The sequence below is a fragment of the Atractosteus spatula genome, chromosome 15 (genome assembly GCF_055471065.1).
Source record: "Atractosteus spatula isolate fAtrSpa1 chromosome 15, fAtrSpa1.hap1, whole genome shotgun sequence".
In the NCBI taxonomy this organism is placed as follows: Eukaryota; Metazoa; Chordata; class Actinopteri; order Semionotiformes; family Lepisosteidae; genus Atractosteus; species Atractosteus spatula.
This window is the reverse complement of record NC_142720.1, coordinates 10182842-10198968: the sequence shown is the minus strand read 5'-3', so window position 1 is coordinate 10198968 and position 16127 is coordinate 10182842. Positions and strand designations below refer to the sequence as shown.

At 37.4% G+C, this 16127-nt stretch overlaps 1 protein-coding gene across 1 annotated transcript in view; it reads right to left on the bottom strand.

Moving 5' to 3' along the window:
- Positions 1 to 16127, bottom strand: part of slx4ip (SLX4 interacting protein) — a 39355-nt gene that overhangs the window by 23175 nt on the left and 53 nt on the right. The window contains exons 2-4 of the mRNA XM_088934318.1: positions 14582 to 14633; positions 3500 to 3589; positions 2808 to 2934 (exon numbers count right to left, since the gene is read on the bottom strand). Of these exons, the coding sequence (XP_088790444.1) occupies positions 2808 to 2934; positions 3500 to 3589; positions 14582 to 14617 (253 nt within the window). The 5' untranslated portion in view covers positions 14618 to 14633. The remainder of the gene's footprint in view (positions 1 to 2807; positions 2935 to 3499; positions 3590 to 14581; positions 14634 to 16127) is intronic.

Here is a 16127-nt window from a genome sequence, read left to right as displayed (position 1 = left end):
TTCAGAAATCGAAATTTGAAAGGTTAATCTACACAATAATATACCTCTATACATTAAAATATTTATATATATTCTCGATCGGGGACTCCAATTGTGAAGAATGCAATGCAAAAACAAATTTTTCAGGACATGCATAACTTTCAAAAAATTAAACAAATAATTTGTTTCAAAGACAACATATGCACTGAAATGCTTGTTATACATTACAATACATAAGGACTCTCAGTATGAATACTGCAGTATTTGCTGGTAAGTTCTTAAAAACATAAAGCACCCTGTGGTTGAGTATAACAGGATTTCCCATCAGTAACAATTTTACCAGGAATACCAGGAGGCTCATTTTTTTAATTCTGGGAGAGGAGCTTTGGCAACTAACTTAAATAGCCTCACAAGTGCAAAATTATGACCACAAGCATCAGTTTTACTCAGTCTGGATACGAGTTGTCACAGCCAGTGAAAAACCCTGTTACAATAGGAATAACCTACCAAGTAACTATTTTATTTCATTAAGAAGGAGTTTAGCCTACAAATCCTATCTACACTTTTGGGAAAGTAGATTCCATCCATGGTTTTGGTTCTGCTCACTGCTTTTCAATGAGCCACTATCTTTATTTTCCTTCTACAAACTTGTCGATCCTTAACAGATGTCAAAGTAAATATCAGTAAAGCTTTTGTAACCTAAGAGAGCCTTTCCGTCTTAATCTCACAGATGGAAAGACATCAGACAGATAAGGGGGCAAATAAAACATCTTGAAAGCTATTCTAATGCAAGCTTCATTCATTCAAGCTGCCATTCAGGAGAGGAGAGAGGATATGTGGGAGTTGATTGCCATGTGTACATGTACATAGGAATTCTTATTTATACCGTTCTATCAGGACTTGCACAGTACAGCAGATGACACAGTACGACAGACAGCACCACACAATGTAGACAGTACATCACGAAACAGGACATAATAAATAGTGATAGTATTTACAGTCAATAAACAACCAGAATAATAAATACATGGTAGAGAAGAATACATATGTCGTAGCGAACAAAAATACATCATAGTTCAAGTTAAAAGTACATAGTGCATAGTTTAGTAAGCAGTTTCAGGGTTTCTCTGACTTTTCAATTGCCTGTAGGCATCACTGGTTCCTGAGGCTGTTACAAAGCAAACATCTTCTTAAATGCACAATCACATCTGCACGCAACCTTAATACGCTGTACGAGACTGCTACATAGTCCTGAGCATTTTGATTACAGTAACTATTGCTGAAAGGTAATGGATTCCTTCCAGGAGTTTAGGTGACAGCAGAAGAGAAAATTACACCAGTTTGTACCTTAAGGACACCAAACGTGTATGCTAAAGTTCCCATAAAACAAGGATCACACTAAACTGATTTGCTTCTGATAACTGGAAACAAGTTTTAAATGACAGCTTTCAAAGATATTAATTTTAATGTATTAGAGCTAAAGAAGGAATGCTACAGTCCAAGCTCCAAGCTGCATTCTTTTTTAAAAAAGCAGAGTGCTCAGTTATTTAGACATGTACAAAAAAAACTACAGGGTGGGAATCATTACTTGCCCTGTAATCCTATACTTGCAATAATGTTCTTAAGCTGTCAGTGTGTGTAATGTTTAATTGTAGCTAAGTAGCACCTGCGTCAAGAGCTTCCTCTCTCTAAACTTATCTGTGCTCTAGCTGATTATTCTGTAAGACTGCAATAAGGTAATCCTGCTTTAATGTAATGGTTCCTTTAGGAGGTGACTGACAATATTAGCCACCCTTGGCACTAAACTAATATCTATCTCCAACAAAATAATTTCCAGCACAGGTGTTAATATTCAGTAAGTAAATGCAATCCCCAGACATTTCTGTCCACTTAGTTTGAGGAGAAAATTACAAATGTAATGATGACTGACAGCCGATCAAACAGGGCAACAGCAGTCACACAACTGGAAGACACCAACATTAACACACAGTCAGGCCCAAGGTTTTAGCATCAGAACTGGGGATTATTCATGGTTACTACTAATTTATTGCAACACTTCATAAAAAGCAGTTCGTCACAAAAAAACAAAATCACCAAAAAAACTGACTTCTACATTTTTATGAGACACTGCAGTTAATCAGTTTCCTGTGGGAAATGAGTGATGATGAGCGATTTAAATGCAAAGGCTAATACACCTACTCAGGTATTCACATAAATTGACTCAAATCCAAAAAAGGCTATAATGCAAAACCAATATAAAAATAATCCAGATTGACACCAAGCCTTCCAGAAACAGAGCTGGAAAACTTAAGACACAATAAATAGTAGCAAAAACAGGAATCTAATTTCTCACTTCATACCAATAAAAATTGAGGTTATCGGTTATGCTGTTTCCTAACAGAGACTGGTAAAATCAAATTTCTATTTGCTTAAAACACCTGACACAGTGACGCAATGAAGCCAAAACGCAAAGAGGGTGTAAAGCGTAGTTTTAAAAATGATAAAAGAAATAAGTTACTAGGGTGTACCCATCTCCCCTGTTTCACATATTCTTCATATATTTAATGTCTTTGAGGAAATATGGCTTCTGTGTTTAATGAGGGGTTTTTTTCTAGGAGAAAAGTAAAAGTGCGTGCGAGGGATTACTTCTGGGTGATTGCAAATTGAAAAAGTGGAGCAGAGTCTATTTGTGTGACAAAGTGCTGTGAATGACTGCAGCCACTCCGCTAGCACACCCTTCGCAAAACAGGTTTATTTGCTGAAGCTGGAGAGGAGCTCTGACTTACACTAGGCCTGCCCCCAAGGGCAGAACAAATGAACTGCCTTACCTTTAATGCACAGTGGTCTGGCTTGTGTTAATTCCTTTCTTGGCTTGGGCTGCCCCTGCAGACGTCTGGCTTCCAAGTACTGCTTGACTCTCTGATCAACTGCGTCTTTGAGAAGCACACTGACCTCCTGAAGAATTATTACAAAAATAAACGAATACACAATTTGCAAAAGGTTCTCTCAGATCTCCAAATTACAGTTCACTAAAGTAGATATAATCATCATGCTTATCCTGCTTGTTGAACCACATTTTATTTTTATCCACCGATCTACAGTATGATATGAAAGTTTTCAAATATTTTAGAACCTGCTTTTGCATGAATGAGACACAGCCCTCTGGTATAAATTATGCCACAACTCAAATTCCCATCTCAAAGCAGACAGATATCAGCCTTTTACTAAACTGTGTCTAATTAGGCAGTAAAGACACACAGGGTGACATAAGGCCCTGGTAATATTTAAAACAGGCTCATACAAAAGGCAAACATAAAGTGACCTGGGAAAAATGGAACAAATCACGGGTCCTATAAAAGTCCCATTTGAATTGTTAAGAGCTGGGGGTGAGGTGAAGGGGGGTGAGATTATAGTTAGGCTCTTCGCAACAATGAAAACAGAGATCCAAGTACGTCATTGTAGTCTTGATTCCTCCCTGCAGCTAAGAGCTTTTGAAGTTGGCAGCACTTTTTTGTTGTACCTCCTTGTGCTGCTCAGCAAACCAGCTGGTGTCTTCGCTGGAGCCCAGGGGCAGAATATGAAGATCCACCAGCACAACGAAATTCCCACACTGCAAAACAAAAAAGGACAGCCACAGGTTGTTGTGAAGCGCACGGCCTGCAGACAATAAAGGAAATCACCATGAGTGAGCCGCTCTAGGCCCCGGCCTTCACAGCATCGCATTAACCCAGAGCAGCAGTCCTGTCCTCCTCACCCCTCTTTCTGCAGGCTGCACTGAGGACAGGCATGTCACGGTAAACCAAGAGATTCATCATGACTCAGAACAAAATGTCATCAAAAGGGAGGATATAAACCACAACTAACATTCTGGAGTCAGACTTCTCCAAACTCCACTGTTAAGTGGTGAATAAATCAGCTTTTTCTTTCTGTTACTGAGCACCGAATATGCTTGTGTAGACACAATATCCTACACACAAATCTTACACAAAGCAAAATTTTCCAGATTAGTGCACAGTCAAAACCACGTTTCTCTCTTCTTTTTGTGGGGAGGTTAGGAGGAAAGGAGGGGAGGCAGGAATACTTTTATACCATTACTGTAACATAATGAGATCAAATATCTTGCCAAGGTGTCAAAGTAACTGAACTGCACTTCAACCTGTACCAGTAAGAAATGTGTTTCTTAGTCTAACCTGAAGACTGTATGAAAGAATTAAATGTCACTTTTCATAACAGATTCAGACAGCTCCTTGCTTCCAAAAAAAAACTTTCAGAAAAGACAGTCAGATTATTTTAATCTTTCTCCCTTCCAAAGGCTGTTTGAAAATAAGATGGAGTGTATCCTAGAGAAAATAAAAGCTAACAGGTGGTATTGGATACTCACACACAATACCCAGGTAGTGTGTGATATGCAAGTCTATTCTACACAATACGTATCACAGAGGCATACTATAAACCTACAATCACACTCCATAACAACTGAAATCTGCTATAGTAAGTGCTCTTTCTCACACTAGACGTGAATTGTATTTGAAAAGACATGACCTCAAATGTATATATATGTATGTATAGCTACACAGTACAATATGCTGCATTGTAATGGAGGAGCACTTTATAAATAACACTGTATGTATTTTATTAAATATATATTTCTTCAGGGTAGAATACATTATCACAAGTTAAAATTCCTGAAGACCTGTATCACTGAGTCACCAACACTAAGTGACACGAAGAACAGATGCCAATATTGTCACAGCCATTGATGTTATTCATTCAGTTTATATATTGTGATACCTCCATCTTCAATCGCAAGTGTGTTGTCATTACAGTTGTTGAAAAAATCTATGATTTGCATGAATACAAGAATTATACAGTAGGTTTAACAGTATGAAGAAATGTGTATTCATGGAGCAGGTGAGATCACTGAGTGTCAACAAAGTCATTTTGTTTTTGTTAAAAAGCAGTACACTTTTATAACATAGCAGGACAACAAGGAAGGACAACCAAAAACCTACGTTCTTGTCCTTCTAATATCTTTAGTTTTTGTAGTTCCACTGGTTTTCAATACCATGCAAAAGATGCAGTAGAGAGAATTATTTTTCTTTCATTACAATGAAGCAGAAATCCAATCCAATCAATTACAAAGGCTTTAATGGGAAGGAAATCCATAGTAATACATCACAGTTGTGCCTTACATTACCTCTTTCAGTTCACAAATAATTTGTTTCAAAACATAGCCGATACTATGACCACCCTCCCCCTCAGTATGATTATATTTTCATGGAACATGAAAGAAAGAAAAAAAATCAATCATTAAAACACATGAACTTCCAGAACCCACCAAAAAAAAACTGTGGTGCTTAAGTCCAGCAAAAGTAGTGTGCAGCCTGTCTCATTAAACATACTCTACTGGCTGGGAAGCTGGCCTTTAAATTTCTGATGACTAAACCATGAAAAACAACACCTTTATCCTATGTAGGCGGCTGTTGGGGGGGGGTGGGGGAATTCCTCCAAGCAGAAAGCTTCCCAAAATTCTCACGTCTTCAGGTCTAAAGCATAAGATGGTGTATGCCAACTTTGTGCTCTAGAGGACAAGCTCACGGACGCATTAATCCATTAGATCATTATGTTGAAAGATAAATGTGTGAAAATGTTTGTTTTTCCTAACTATAAACACATCTCTATAAACGGCTGTATTTGCTTCCATTCCGAATTCACCATTCCCTTCCACAGCACAGACAATTCCACACATGCACAGCTCCCCCTTGTGGTCAAGACCCACAACTTCAGGTCATGCAGAATTGCATCCTTTTCAAACACTCATTATTCAGGAAACCCCAATTCAGTGATAATCATGGACTACTGAATGGTTGAAAGCAATAGCTAGATAATTCTTTTAATTTTTCAATTTCCTAAAAATCTGAAAAATAGGCCTTCCAGATGTGTGTGTTTCGGTAGTACAATGTATTGTTAAATCTCTCAATGAAGAGATTTTTTCAGCTCGCTTGTTCTCCCTTATCTTTGTCATGTCAGATGTCTCATGGCTATCTGCTGCTGACCAGTTGTTTCAGTTGAGTGGTTCTGAAAATTACAATGTCGTGGGAAAGGAGAATGGAGAGTGACTTAGCCTGTCAGTCAATCTGTGAAATGCTGACAATCGGGTTCCGTAATGCTTCTGGCTTTGTGTCTACAGCATAATTACGTTTATTTTTTAAAATAAGGTTTTATTCTAATAATCTAAAGATGTAAAAAAGTTCCCTGATTCTGTAAGTTGCAAAAGGGAACAACAAACATGCATTTTTTCAAAGGAACCCTGTTAAACTGAATGCGGTTTTAAAGAAATGGGTTAATATGTCTGGTGCTATTCTGTTTAGTGGATTCTGAAGTCAGGATGTGGAAATAAAATAGGATCAAAAGTATTTAAATATCCTGGTATACAATAGCTCACTGTCTGATTTTCAGTAGCAATGATGCATGTTGCTACTAGACTGAAAAGGTGCAAACAGTGTCAGCAAAATTGCACTAGCTTTGTTTGAACTGAACAGATCCAACTCATTACAGGAGCTAACCTGTAGGCTGATGAAATCTCTAGAACATGTCTATTGATTCAATTTATTATTTGGGAAGGATCCAAACAGCAACTGTTGGAAATGATTCTTTTTCTCACATCCTCACAGCGACGGGGAAGTCTAAAATTTATACACAAGCTGTAGCACTACATGATGGCCTGTTCACACACGGTGTGTAATTCGGTTTCCTTTTTCAGGAGAGGTTCTTTCTAATGTTTTTGTAAAAATAAACTTTGAAATTACAGAACTATTTATTTTTTAGGACTAGATGAAAACAATAAGATCAGCACTTTATTCTGAAGCAAGCTATGGATAGATACAGTCCTAATACCCAAAAAGTGGAAATGATTTTATGTGAACTCACACATCACTAAATAGTATTGTCAGTCTAGGGCCACACTCAATGAATTGGAGCTGACCAATGAATGAGTCACCATGCTAAGCACACAGCTGCAAAAGTAGTATTTGTACCCATTCTTTAACAGGGTAATTGATTAAATGTAATTAATAGCATTAGTTATTAGGTCTTACTATTAACATTATTATTAATAATCAGTATTAGCATCTTTTATAACAGTTTTCACTGTTACTGAAAACTGACAGTTGGGCTTTTTAATGAATAACTTTTTAAATAACTAATTTTAACTATAATGCTTATATTGATATAGTTTAGTATACTGTATATACATACATATATATTTAGTATATAGTATAGTTTATATATGTTACAAAACATATAATTGTTTGTTCACACAGTGCAGCGTGGTTCTAGGAATTGGTGATAATGTAAATGAACACAGCATGTAAAAGCATATACTATATTATAGACTGTGTCTATTGGCATTCATATTTTTTTCCTATTTAGAAAGTATCCCAACAGCCAATGAAAATAAAATATACAATGCAAAATATGGGGGTCAACGGAACCTCTTTTTTGCCTTTACATAAATAACACCATCAATTCTGTAGAACTATCACCTGATTAAAATATATTGCTTGAAACGATGTCCTGAAATAGAACTTCATCCTGACTTGGCAACTAGTGCGATAGAGTGCTTGGAGACACATTTGGCAGATAAGGCAGGAATGATATAGTTTTCTGTCTTGACCCTCATCAGCTCTGAAACATGGTTTGCCTTCAGACTAGCCAGAAGGTGTCTATCATTCAGTCCCTGAGGTCATATATTACAAACCACTGACCTCCACAAGGCAGTGCTCTTCTCTGCATTACTCAAGAGCTTTGCCTTTGGCTATACCCACATCACTTTGGGTGGCCATTCTGGGGGATTCAAGGACTCAATACTTTATTGCCATGTTAACAAAGCTGAAGGAAATTTCAGCGCTGCCAAGATAAAAACAACAGAAACAACAATTTTACACTATTTACACTAGCCCACATCACATTATTCAGCCAGTCTCAGACTCAAAAGTTTAAAATAAAAAAAAAATCAAAAGGACTTTATTCAGTTCCATAAGATGCTTGTATCAACCAAGATCTACATATTGACTAATGGTCTAATGGTCTCTAGTTGGGAGCTTTTTCAGAACTGAGCAGGACAACATTGGTTTCCAACTATAAACCAAGAACCTCAGACCCAAAGAATACTCAATATGAGACAGCAAACTCATCTTAAAAAAAACAAAATATATACATAACTACTTCTAGTCTACATTTTCATTGTCACTGGCTTGATTGACACTTTAATGTGTCAATCTTCATGCTTAATGTCAGGATTTTTGGAACCAGCGCTAGATGGTTTGTGTAGCCTACTAGTAGACAACTCGTCACAATTAGCACAGGCTCAAGATGCCTAAATTCAATGTCTTTGTATTCGGTGGCACACAGTATGGAAATGGCTTTTTCCCTGAACTCGGCTGTTGATGATCACAAAACCAATGTTCCTCTTAAGAGTACTGTGACTCACAGAACTCTCTGAGCTCTTGGCGTTTCAGAAATATCCGATTTAAGCCGCTGAGCTAACCACACACTTATTTCCTTGCATGAGTCTGGAATCCAGTCTCACTCTTTGGAAGGTAAGAAGGAGTGGAGCAGTGGGAGTGTCTGGCAGAGAGAACTAGATCAGAAGAGTACGATTTCTGATGCAGTGTGCGTTCTTTCCTTCCAAAGAAAAAAAACTTGCTGACACGCAACTCATTATGTGCTTGGAGGTAAGAAACCTGCTATTGAGAGAGACCATCTACAGTTTCACACCTCCAACTTTGAAAGCAATATTAATGGAAGTTCGTGTTTCACAGAGACATACAGTAAATGGGCCAATGTGGTTTTATTCCAAGTCCCTTAGAGAGAAAATACTGTATAAAGGGTGTGTGTGCAGATAAGAGAGAATAACTGCTACAGAATCCCCGTCCTTTTATTGTAATGCCTTTGTTCCCTGGTGCCTTGTGAATGAGCCTCTCAGTTTGCAAAGTACATCGGCAGGATCTCTTCCATTTTTCCTCAGTGAGTATCCGGTTAGCATGACCTGCCAAAACTGAAAATCACGACTGTTCTCTACCACTGAGTGTTTTCAGGTTTGTGTAAGACAGCACTTTCTATTTTTACTGGCTAATCAGTAAGTAAATAAATACTGAAGCAATTTCGAGACAGGGGCTCTTTTCCCTTTCTGCCCAACAATGGCTCTGGTCTCCATCACTCTCAGTTCCCAAGTGACTCTCTACCTTCCCTTATCTCTCTCCCAGCTTCCCACTGTCAGCTTGTGTTTTTACGGCCAGGAGAGCTAGTCTGCAGATGAGGCGTGCTGCTCAGTACCTCCCTGCCCTTTGCCACTGCTATCAGAAGTTTAAAGTTTTTGGCTGAGGTCGTATAGGAACCAGACCCAGTTCAGTGCAAGAGTACTTAGCTACAAGGCTAACATTAACCAGCCACAGATGTTTACAGTGGGAAAATAAAAGTGGCAGATGCTGTCTAACTCCATAAAACCAGGGTCTTGCTTCTCTCCACTGGGTTCCAGGTTTGGGTGCTTGATTTACGTCTGTCAGGATGATCTGTTTATGTCTGTGGGTGTCGCTGTTTTAAATGTTATGGATGACAGTTACATTTCTGTACTGTTCTTAGATCTTAGTTTTAAAAGATTTCCCACAGTATTTTTTGTCTGAAAAAGCAAAAACTGATACAGATAAAGGTTAACAGCTCCTAATTTATACAAAAACATTTTCATAAAAACATTTCAAACTGCATGTATACTTTTTTGAAGGTTTTAGCATAAAGTCTTTTTTATTCCAGTTTTTGTAAACTGACAGACAAATAGCTCACTGATCTTGCAATCAAATATTACTACAAAGGATAGTGGACATAACAATGTAGCTGAATTGCTAAAACAAATGGAAGTCCAGAAAAGACTATTTATGTAGCCCTAGGACAACGAAAGAGCAAAAAGACAAGAAGTTGAAGATCGACACTTATTATCCTAGCTGAAAGTTGTTATCGGTAAAGTTGTTTGCTTCTTTGGTGGACACATATAATGCAAAAGATCTAATCACTTGTGGCAGCTTTTGACAAACAAAACCTTGACAGACAAATAAATATTTGCCTATTTGGAATAACAGATACTGTATAGTCAAGAAATTATGATCCCTAGGCATCTGTATGCTGATTAAAAAGGTTATCAAATCCCGAGCATGAAAACAGACCCATTGAAAATGTCCACTTTACATGAAAGGCAGGCTGTTTACATGGATAAGCAGCCTAAAAACATTCCCAGTGTGTGGTCTGGCATAATTGTGTTTCTATATGAAGGAAAATGAAGAGAAGCAGCATGCAAACGTTTTTTAGTACTTTAAATTCTTCAACAGAAAGATTCTGACCAACAGATTCATTTACCAGACAGTTAAATGAATGTCACTGTCAAATTTACTTAAGAAAACACAGAACGGAACTTCCATCAGTATCTAGAGTAAATATCCTCACAGCTTGTTTGAAGTTCATCTAATATGTACTGCTCAGCATAACCAGATGACTCAAGCAACAAGATACTAACACCTGCTCTTATTACAGAATGTAATAAACCACCAGAGCAAAAGAATCTCAAAATCCAAACTCATAAAACAATCTTCAGGCGCTGTATATCTGACCACCCCACAGTATGTATTAAGCTGCAAATTGAAAAAGCACTTCAAAAACACAGGGAATTGTATTCTCATTTTTTATTTTTAGTTTAATTGGTCTTACATTGACTACTTCACCTATTTCATTTCAATAACATATCTCCTTAAGGAATACACCGCAACAGTGACTACTCAATACTAAACTTCGTAAGTCATACTGTATGAAATAAAATCCAGCTTAATACACAGCCATAGATGAAAGTATAAGTATTAAGGGGCACTGAACTTGGATTTCATTGTTCCTCAGGTATATAGATCACAGATCATTTCATGCTTAACAGTGATGTTTTGTGAATATTGTGAGATACTGCATGGGAACTTGTTCTCTGCATACTATTTAAAGGGTTCTCTCTTAAAAGTGGTATTTCATCTAGTCTTGAGAAAATCTACTTGAGAAGAAATCCCAAGCCATGTCTTTCAGCTTAAGCTGTAACTGGCGGCAAATAAGCTCTTGATTTATGAGACGTGACTCCACTTTCCCTTCATCCAGAATATGACCTCTCAAACAAACTTTTAATTACACTATAATGAAAAGGTACTGCAGTAATTCAGCGGAAGCAATAATACAAGTTTGGGGATGCCTCTAAAATTGCATTAACGAAATTGCACTACTGCCCGCTCATCTCTCCGAGCTCCTCATTAATAGCATACATCCCTCATCCTCAGGGGGACAAAAGTCCTTTTCTTGGTACATTTTTTAGCATTTAATTTGAAGTAACATGAGACAAATATCGCCACGTGCTGATGATAAAGCATTAATTATCAAAGCCTCCACTCCCTGCCCAGCGTTAGATGGAGGGGGATTGAGGCTCTCTTCTGCCCACTGGAACCCCACGTCCAGATGCTGAGCTTGGAGATCCCTGATAGCAGGATGTTTGAGATTCGGATTTGGATTTTATCTGCGCCTGCTCTGTTGCAAGGTCAACAGAAATCTGTTTCAATAGAGAAATATTAATAGCAATCTGCTTTTGCATTTTCCAAGCTTCATTATATGTAATGTCACGCTTGCCGGTGCATCCAAATACAATTCTTAACCAGATGCAGTTGCAGTGCGTTCAGAATACATAATGTATGTTCATGCATTTTAGTTTTGGTTAAAATCAGAGCGGCAACACCTGTTTTAGCTTTCTTGTACTGACTAGCGGTGGACTTTAGGATAAGACTCGAAATACTGCTGCTGACCTTCAAGGGCTAGCGTGATTCAGCTCCTGGCTGCATCAGTGGACTGCTAACCCACCCTACACCTGCATGTTGTTTCTGCTCTTTGGATTCCAGCCTTCTTTCAGTTCCTAACACGAGACTCAGAACACACTGCAGATCCTGCTTCATGTTCTGTTGCTCCAAGACTGTGGAATGATCTCTCTACTCCTATAAGACTCGTACTTTCAAAGGCTGTCTTAAAACTTTCATGCCTTTTTAAATCTGTGTCATTTACAGCTTTCATTTGGGTATACCTGTCTCTTTGGTTTTATTATACAATGCCATGAGATGATGTACCATGAAAGGTGCTATATAAAATAAAGGTTGTTTGCAACAGATGTAATTATAGATTACAATAATTATATTCATATACTGAAAGGCCCATGAGGCCAGGTGATCATATTTATTAAAATGCAAAGAAATTACAAAAAAGACAAGGAACACTGTTGTAGCAAATCTGTATATAAATTGAAATAATAAAAATTTCAACATAAAATTTTTTATGCACAAAACATTTCTTTTGAACTTACAGAACACAACTGTTTAATCAAATTCAATCAACACTTCCCCCTGCTGGTGAAACAACAAGAGGACTGTTGGGCGCTTCAGGGCTAATCAAAAACAGGCAAAGAAGTTATGATGGAAGAGCTCAGATTCTAGATGACTAGATGGCCCACAGCTGATTCTCTGTGAATATAAAACATTTCTAACCACTTTTAATTTGCACATTCAAGGCAATCTGCCAAGTAGTCTGTTAATTGTTCTGTACTGCATCCTCCAAAGAAATCTCATGCTTGCATTCCAGTTTAAAATTGAAGGGATATGTTTAATTTTACTTGACTCTAATCAACAATTAAGATGAGAAGCCTTTGAACAAAATGGGAGTCTGGCCTTTCTCAGTGATTCTGATTTAATGGGTCATGTAAGACAATCTTCAACCTAAAATATCACAGAAATGTACAGTTAAACTTTATGAGACAGAGAACACCCACATGGAGCATTTTGCTTAAAGTAAAGGACAGAAATTAATCCCACACAGAATTTGCAAGAGGTTGCTGTTAGATGGTAGAAATACAGAAAAGTATCCTTCTAAGTCAAGGTAAAACATACAGACCACAGTAACTACAGTATGGCCATCATTGCTCAGTGCTCAATAAAAGCCAGCGCAAACACCTGGACAGGTGGTGCATTAACATGCACACATTAACTGTGGCTCTGGTGTTGCTGAAATTCTGCTGGTCACATCGCTATTACAATAATGGAACAAGATGTTTACACATCATGCATTCATAAGAAGAACCTAGAACCAAGTGTGTGCTTGTTTTTTTACATAAAAGTTACAATAGGCCAGTTTCAACTGATAAAAACAACAAATATAAGATATAAGCTGACTTACTTATGCCCCTGATTATTCACGTGGGGAGCCCAGCCCAAACGCAGTGAGAATTCAAGCGCACGGGAGCCCAGAGGAATTGTAGCGCGAACACGCCTCTGCCCCCTGCTGGAGGCTACCAAGTGAAGTCCCGTTCCCCCTGACTGCCCTCATCCCCCCTCGGGAACAGACAGCAGCTTCCGGTCCCGAGCTCAGCCACTCCTGCTCAGGGAATCCCCCTGCCAGACGTCCGGTGAGGAAACTGCACTATGCAGCCTTTACCGTCCATGATTTCATCCGGTCTCCACTTCTTCACAATTTCTGTAAAAGCTGCTGGCACGCTATAATGTAGAGTGATGCCTAATAGGCATTTTCTTATATTAACACAGAGATTGAAAATAAAATACACCTAAGAATGCTCCCTTATATTGCAATCCAGTTTTTAAATACGTGAAGTACAAAGCCACAACAGAAATAATAAGCAGCTACCATCTAATAAGCCACTGCTAATTTCCTCAGAACTGATTGTTTTTATATCGGCAACATCTCAGCAATACTGCCTATTTTTATTATCAACAGTCAGGCAACAACTACAGATTGTAAAAAAAAAACATTTTCAGAGGAGATTTCCTTATATATTTTTTTATTTTTATTGATAAACTTAAAAAACTTTCCCAAACCATGAAAACCAAAGATTCATTCATCACAGACACCTTTGTCTCTTAGCCAGTACATTTTCAGAAACAACTAAACAAAAGCAGGCTGCACAATCTCTTTGATCACATAAAGCCATTATGAAGTCTTCAGCACTGAAAAGGGTAACGCTCAGAATAATATTTCCTCAGCAATTTCCAGACTTGTTTATGTTGGACTGCATTCACATCACAAACTGGAATGGCAGAGCCTAAATTGGCACACATGAAGAAAAGTTTTGAACCTTAGGGAAAACAAAAGTATCCCATAACTCTTTTTTTCCTTTTTTGTACAATTTTGCTGTACTGCTATATTGCTTTTACACTTCAGCCAAAATCAAAGATAATGGTAGATACATTGCTGATGCAATAGAAATAGAAAATTATAAGACGTATCTCACTGAGGACAAATGGACAAGATTTGTTTTGTGACAGCAGCCATTTGTTAAAACTGATAAATTACAAAAAATTACAAGATAACAATAATGTTCCATGTCCCAACCTTTAACAATTATTAATTTTTTGTTTTCATTTTGGCATTTTCTTAACAAAACAAATCCAGACTAAATGACATATACATACAAAAACAGATAAAAAGTTAAAAACATAAAAATATAAAAATATTATAAATTCTTTCATTTACATACCTTCACTACAAACTTGTTTGGGGACATTTTTTGCATGACATTCAGTGACAACCTGAAAAATAGCAAATAAATAAAACATAAACATCAAAATATAAATTGAACACCTTTACTTTTACATTGCTATGAGCAGGGTATGCAAAAAATTACATTTTGACAAATGACTTTCTGATTGTGCCCAAAGGTCATTTTCCCACACTCAGCAATGTCGTCACCTTCTATGACGCCTGATAGCAACATTTATCTCAGAATTATAAAACATATTCATGCACTAAGCAATTCCTCCCAGCACTTTCTTTAAAAATATTTTATGGATGATATCATAAAAGAAACATGCCTAAATTGCAAAACCTGTCACTGAGTCATCGCTCAAAGTGATACACAGCAATCCAGACCTTAATTACCTTGTGGTTCTGGTATTTAATGGTTGTGGGGAAAATCTGATAGATTGCAGAATGTTATTCTGCATCCGTCCCACAGCTGTCAAACACAACAGCTGTTCAAAATCAGCAGGGGCAAAGATGATTGTACAACAATGTATTGTACAAGAACTCCACACTGTTGCCCAAGTCTTATAAAGAAAACTAAAGAATAAAATATGAAGGTAGTTCACAGTTATCATTTGGTGACTGATGCAGCCTTCTTTAAAAACAAAAAGCTAGCGGAAATAAAAACCCCAGAGCATATCACACGTAGCTTTGGGCTCTCGTACGCTACTGACACGTGTCTTTCCTAAGATCTAAGATTCCAAGGTAGGCTGTATTTATCTTTCAAATAAAAACCTACTGTGGAAAAGTGCTGCACCGTCAACACTGCAACTTAAAGGATACACACACACGTCCTATTAAGTAAATCATGAGATACATTTCAGATTATTTGCATTTTGCTTATGGTCTTATAGTTTAATATTTGATAACACAACTTTTGCAATGACAATAGTGATGTGTGCACAGCTCCGGTCTCAAAATAATTTAAAAATGCTATTACCGATATAAATCCTTCCGTCACAGCCCAATGTGTCTTAAAACACTGCACCGTCAAAAAGCAACTTGAGAGCGCACGTATGAAAACAGTTATTGTGAACAATAAATACATGTTATGAGAAGGGTTTGCTTTTAAAAAAAACGTCTAACGCCAATAAATCCTCGGTATTCCTGCTAAATACGTTTATGTGTTAAAATGTAATTGTACATACAACATTCCATGTTCAAGTTAAATTTATTTTTTAAAAAGCATTGCTTCCAAACTAAATTTTAAAACAGTAATGAATATTAAGGCTCTTCGGGACGTGTGGGGCCGACAACCCAGTTGTATTAAGTAAAACGAGCAAGTACAGCTGCAATACTACACTTCATGGTTACAGGGATTCCATCGTAAAATGTCAACAAGATTACAGTGCATAGAAATGTGTGGAAACAGCTGTGAACTATCACTACAGTAACAATACAAGCCCCTTTTCTGTAAGAAACAGACAAGCAATTTTATTTTAACAATGTTTTATAATGCATAGCTTCTGTTTTTCCTTACATGGAAACTGCGTTATTTTAAT